Source organism: Coenobita brevimanus, chromosome 20, assembly GCF_032717465.1.
Source record: "Coenobita brevimanus isolate Jiangsu-jjx chromosome 20, ASM3271746v2, whole genome shotgun sequence".
NCBI classification, from domain to species: Eukaryota; Metazoa; Arthropoda; class Malacostraca; order Decapoda; family Coenobitidae; genus Coenobita; species Coenobita brevimanus.
In genome coordinates, this window is record NC_136973.1 from 9,923,590 (window position 1) to 9,929,943 (window position 6,354).

A 6,354-nucleotide genomic window follows, 5' to 3' on the forward strand; every position below is an offset into this window, starting at 1 on the left:
GTCCATCGTCTCCTTGTCCTGGTCTTCAGTTTTATATATGCCATCAGGTTCCCTACTGGATCCTCGGTTGTTAACATTCTATATATATATATATATATATATATATATATATATATATATATATATATATATATACAAGATTTATTCAGGTTAAACAGCAATAAATCTACCAATATAAAGGGACTAAAGTATATTTTTCAATAAATGGTGTAGGCCGAAGTGGCTTTTTCTCATGTGGCCTGTGGTCCTGATTAGAAAAGCAAGGGAATATGGTCGGACGTTCTCATCGCTGTGTCGTGTGCGGTAGATCCAAGCACACCCACCCGCAATATGTGTATCATCGATTCCCCAGAGAAAAAGATCGGTAAGTACTGAAATTTTCCCTTAACTTATGCTTATTGACCATTAACCCGGAGTGACAGTCTAGAGTAGGCCTACCCTGTAGCTGTGAATGTGTGATACCATTAGTTCGTATTTGTAAACTTCTCTTTGCAAGAGTTCCCGATTGCAGTAATTGTTTTTTGCAGGTGTATTATGTGGCAGAGTGCTGTGTGTGTGCCTCATGTTATGAATGTGAGTCCAGAGATGTTGCACAGAAGCTACAAGGTCTGCAGTCATCATTTTTCATCCAGAAATTATGTGACCGGATAGACATCCTCCAAACTGAAGCAGGATGCTTGACCAGACCAAAATATAAGCAGTATGTACAGTAATACGTATGTGAGGATACTATCTGACTGTTATAATTTTAGAACTATATTATTTACTGTATAAAAATCTTTGCCTTCATTCTGATGTAAAGTATTGAAATTATATTGTAAGGTATATGCTTCCAGGTGCTTCATCACACACTACACAGCCACCTTTTGTACAGTCAGATGATTCAGGTAAGATCTGCAGTTATCATTTCTAACCTAGGAATACGATGCTTGCCCAAACCAGATTTTAAAATATGTTGTTAGTTATTATCACTGTAGGGGGTTTTAATTGTAAACTAACAAAGCAAAACAACTCACCATTATAATAAACGGTATGTGAATATGGCGTTTTGACCAGTACTCGGTATAAATATGCTAGGCCTAAAAAATATCCTGAGTACTTAGCTGTGGTGTTGACGGTAATAAATGCAGAGAGAGATGGATAATTCTTGGAGAATGCTTAAGGCACGCCTGCACCAGCTGGTGGCAAGGAGAGAACTATCTAGTCTGGTGACAAGGAGAGAACTAATCAGCTTCGAGCAGCTTCGTGCACCAATTAAATCAAATGAAACTTAACATACTGAATCAATAAAACTAAATACGTTGTTTTCTCCATGACCAGATTTATCTCAAGTGTTAAATAATATTTTACCCAATTATAAGTACAAAAAACTATTTACAAAAAATGTGCTGTCGTGGGCGGGAATATTTAAACCCGAAATCCACGACATACTCCCCCGCCCAAAATACTGTATATACAATATTTACAATTGTCCCGTCCCAATCAGGGTACGCCATAGTTGGGAGGAACTTAAGGCGGTCCGACGCGATGTCCTCAGCGGGGCATCACATCGGTCATTTACCGGTGTAGGGAGGTGTTGGGTAGCGCCGCGCCGGTTTGGCTGTCATCTTCTTCCCTTTCTATATCAATTTCTAAGGGATACAGCTTAACCACTGGTCTCGTGGTCAAACCGGCGCTTGTCCTTAGCTGTACTACCCTACATTCTTGATCGGGACCATATAACAATTTGGTAACCCGACCTAGTCGCCAGAGAAGTCGAGGGTCCATCGTCGTGTATCAGCACGACATCCCCAACTTGTGGTGCTGCCTTCCCCCTCTTGTATGTCAATTGACGGTGTGGCTCCCTGAGAGATATTAGGTAGTCAGTGGTCCATCTCCTCCACAGATCTCGTGAAATCTTTGTCACATATAGGAGACGTCTGTTTATCCCCGAATTAGTCCGCCAGGTGATGTCTGTGAGATCATCATTCCTGACTTTCCTGTTTCGGAAACTGTCTAAAACGCCTCCCATTAATAAGTAGTGAAGGATTAATAGGGAATGGCTCTACAAGGTCACCCTATGTATATCCAAGTGGACGGTCATTGACTGTGGCCTCAAGTTCCAATAATACAGTATCCAGTTCTTCACGGGTTACTAAAGCTCGACCCAATACCTTTCTCAGGCCAGCCTTTAGGATACCTATCACTCTTTCCCAGATGGCACCGAACCATGGCGCCCTGGCTGGTATGAACCGCCACTCACAATTTACCTTTACCAATTCACTCTGTAACCTTGGATCATTTTTTAACTCCCTCAACACACTGGCTCCACTTACAAATGTAGTGGCATTATCACTAATTATGAGTTCAGGGAAGCCTCTCCTGCTACAGAACCGACGGAAGGCATGAATGAAGGACTCACAAGAGAGGTTTGACATCGTCTCAATGTGTATAGCCCTAGTAACTGCACAGGTAAACAAGATTACATATAATTTTCCTACGATACCGTTTTCTTTAATGGGTAGAGCACCAGTGTAGTCTACTCCTGTTACTTGAAATGGGTTCACTTCCTGAACCCTAAAGCAGGGTAACGGCGGAGCCTATACAGCACTATATGGGGCACCTTGTAACCTTTTAGAAGTTATACATTTCCTTAAAACCTTTACAACTTGTCTGACTCTAGGAATCCAAAATCTTTGTCTGATGTAACTTACAACATAACTTACTCCACTATGGCTACACACCTTGTGGCAGTACTCGGAAAGGAGAGCTGCTAACCTATGTTTACTAGGTATTAGGATAGGGTACTTTGCTTCCTCCTTTAAGTCCGACAACTGTAACCTACCCTTACAACGCAACAGCCCACCTTCCATATAGAGGCCTAACTGCTTCACAACATTACTTGGTGTGCCCTTTCCAGTGGATAAATAATGGTAATCCTCAGGGTACTCTTCCACTTGAGCTAACTTAATCATTACTGATTCTGCTGTCCTTATTTCCGGCACTGTCAAATAAGCCGGCATTGCCTCATGTGTTCTTTGTCTCCCATCTTTCAGTGTCTCGATAAATCTCAGTACCCACGCCATCACATGCCTTGTCTTCACATAAGAACCATATCGGTCCCAATTCAATATGGCAGGAAGGGTTACTGATACTGGCAATGACAGGGTCTCTTCCAGGAGACAACCCGTGGTGGCGTCCCCAACTTCCTCAAATGGACCATTTTCCGGCCACATTTTTTGGTGAGGTAGCCATGTGGGCCCTCCCCACCACAAAGAACAACTTATTAAGGACGCATGTGACTTCCCTCTGGAAACCATATCACTGGGGTTGTCCTTTGTAGACACATAACGAAATTCAGCATCAGGGACTAATGCCTTTATTTCGTCAATTCTGTTCTGAACATATACAGGCAACAGTTTTTTACTATAGAACCAGTATAGGGTTATCTGGCTGTCCGTCCACAGGTATATGTTCTCTATGCTTAACTCGCCCGCATAAGCCTCATAAATATACTTGGCGAGACGAGCTGCTAGCATGACAGCAGTCAGTTCTAATTTTGGTATAGTGAGGGGTTTAATGGGTGCTACTTTGGCCCTTGCCATAGCTAATCTACTACTTCCCTCACTAACTAAGTAGGCTGCTACACCATAAGCAGTGCTGCTTGCGTCACTAAATAGATGCAGCGTGACCTTATTACTATCAGCGACTTGGCGGGGAAATACAATACTGGTACTGTTAATCATATCCTCATATATCCCCTGCCATTCAGCTTCCTTATCTTCCGGTATTGGAACATCCCACCCACATTCAATACGCCATAGATCTTGCACAAATTTTCTTGCACGGATGGTCACCGGCAATAATACTCCCAGAGGGTCAAACACACCTGCAGCTATGCTCAATACCTCACGTTTCGTCAATACTGTGGGTCTGCTTTCGTGTCCCCTGACCTGTAACATATCCATATCAGTTAGCCAAACAGTGCCAAGTACTTTTACCTTGTCCTGAACTTCAGAAGCCAAACCCTTTAGGTGGAGTAGCTTCCGCAATTTCACACTGTTTGTTACCCACTCTCTTAAGGACAAATTGGCACTTGAAAATACTCTCAGGGCACCCCAACACAATTGTTGTAAAGCATCCTCATCATCCTTGGTTCCTTGCAAATTGTCAATATACAACCCTTTCCTTAATTTATCAATCAAGGCTTTATCCTCCTGAACCACTGATAAATGTTTCTGTATGGTGGCATTCAAGAGGAATTGGGAACAAGTGGCTCCAAACAATACTGCCTTGAACCTATACATCATGTAAGGGCTATTTAGATTTACAGGTTCAACAGGTCAAAAAAATCTAGTGGCATCCCTATCCCTTTCAGATAACCCCACCATAAGAAATGCCTTCTCGATGTCACTCACCCAGGCAAAACGATGACACCGAAAGCGCAACACCATCTGCGTGAGGTCATTAACCAAAGATGGGCCTGCATGTAAGCAGTCAATAAGACTATATGCCCTCTCATGCTCTCTAGCTGAACAATCAACCACTACTCTAATTGGTGTTGTTAAGCTATCTTTAGTGACACCATGATGAGCTAGATAGTGTACAGGATGTCCTACCAGAATCTTGTCCTCCACCTTTTCTATGAATGCTCTTTCTAATTGATCCTGGATGACTTTACTATACCGTTTGCAATAGTTGGGATCCTTTATGAATTTACGCTGCAAACCTCTTAATCTGCCTAAAGCTAACTTGAAATTATCAGGAAACTTATCAACGTTTTCTTTCCACGGTAATTCCACAACATATTGTCCCTGTTCTTTGGAATATTGCACAGTTTCATAGAAGTTACCTAATACCTTCTCTCCCTTCTTATCGGTCTCATTGGGAGTAATACCTATGTGATCTAAGTCCCATAGAGCTGTCAGATCCTTGATTTCTGGAGTCTTATTCCTGCCACCAATATTTGCTAACTCCATTATCGGATCTACTGCCAGTTTCAGAACAGTTACCAGCTCTACTTGAGTACCTTCTTCTTCCGACCGATAAGTGCCACTCAGTGTATAACCATAAATTGTGGGTAACAAAATTATGCCTCCTTCTCTTATATAGCCAGCGTGTACAAAGTGATAGAAGTCTGCCCCAGTCAGCAGTTCGACTATATCCCCACTAGTGACACTTGGATCTGCTAACTTGTAGCCTTGAGCCTTCAGATCCCGCACATTATGTTGCAGCCCCTTCCTTGGCTTATAGTTAGGTAGTTCGTCTACAACCACCGGCCTCAACTTGCGCACCTTTCTACGATGGCGGTAAAACAACTCCACTACCTCATACTCATCACTACCCCTAGAGCCAGTAAATCCTTGCAGTTGTAAACGTACCTTTCTCATCTTGTTAACTTTCAAGTTTGCTAAACTTGATCTTAGAACAAAGGTACGTTGTGAGCATTGATCTAATAGAGCCCTAACCTTGCTCTGCTGGCCCGTTTGAGTAACCAATGGGATCTGAATCGTTGGCAACAACACTGCATTATGACTCGAAGCCACAGCCATTGTCACAGTTGGTTCTCGGGTTACTGTTTGTTCATGGGGTTCAGAACGAGCAGTCGGACACAAATAGTTGTAGTGTTTCTGTTAGGACTCCATATTATAATTACAAATCATAATAGATGGATAGATAAATAGATAGATAGACAGCTCCATGCAAGCCTGGGAAAGGGAAATGATCTTGCAAGTTAACTGAGGAAATGTTGACGACACATAGGAAGTAGCAATGTCAGGGGATGATGTAGGAAGTGTGTCAGCGAGATAGCAGGGGAACAAAGCCTAGTGACATACACACATACTCACACACAGGTTTCTGGAACTTTCCAACCACAGTGTAACACACGTGACACGACCCCTGCTTCACCAGAATTTAGGAAGGAGAGCTCAGAAGGAGGCTAGCATTAGAACCGACAGGTAGTGGAGAGAGTGAACAAGAAAGAGGGGCTCAACTAGACTTACTTATTATATTGTCTCTAAGACATACCCTGCTCAACTTAGATTTCTCTGAAGATAATAAATTAAGATCAACTCACTGTATTCGTCTTTAATCCCTACTACAAGAAATCGAGAGTGACAACTAAACAACAAAACTTCTCCACAACTTACTACAAAGTCAATTATGACATTTGGTTGGCAGCGAAAGTATGGACCTAGTCTTCGAATCAACAGTGAATTTCTACAAAAGCAGGTGACACTCTACAAGATTAGCTTCAGTTCTACAATGAATTCCTACAAAATACAAGCCCACGAGTGTACAATTGATTCTGCATTATCAAGAGTGAAAACAAAAAAATACCTCAACCAACAACTCACAACCAACTCCTGACAG

The 6,354-nt window shown here is 42.2% G+C and overlaps 2 protein-coding genes across 2 annotated transcripts; both read right to left on the bottom strand.

Moving 5' to 3' along the window:
- Positions 1–2,057: 2,057 nt before the first annotated feature.
- Positions 2,058–4,286, bottom strand: LOC145391853 (uncharacterized). The gene is made up of 2 exons (XM_080266341.1): positions 2,846–4,286; positions 2,058–2,443 (listed from the first exon to the last, which is right to left on the bottom strand). The coding sequence occupies exons 1-2, from the start codon at positions 4,284–4,286 to the stop codon at positions 2,058–2,060; spliced, it is 1,827 nt and encodes a 608-aa protein (XP_080122467.1).
- Positions 4,287–4,322: 36 nt separating this feature from the next.
- On the bottom strand, positions 4,323–5,531 carry LOC145391854 (uncharacterized). Its single transcript, XM_080266342.1, has one exon. The coding sequence runs from the start codon at positions 5,529–5,531 to the stop codon at positions 4,323–4,325; it is 1,209 nt and encodes a 402-aa protein (XP_080122468.1).
- Between the last annotated feature and the right edge of the window lie 823 nt (positions 5,532–6,354).

What these genes read in the sequence shown, in the direction of transcription:
- LOC145391853 (XM_080266341.1), bottom strand. Translation starts at nt 4,286, where the DNA reads ATGTATAGGTTCAAGGCAGTATTGTTTGGAGCCACTTGTTCCCAATTC. An exon ending in GTTAGGCCTCTATATGGAAG is followed by an intron (nt 2,444 to 2,845) that starts GTGGGCTGTTGC and finishes TTACCTGTGCAG; the next exon opens with TTACTAGGGCTATACACATT.
- LOC145391854 (XM_080266342.1), bottom strand. Translation starts at nt 5,531, where the DNA reads ATGGCTGTGGCTTCGAGTCATAATGCAGTGTTGTTGCCAACGATTCAG.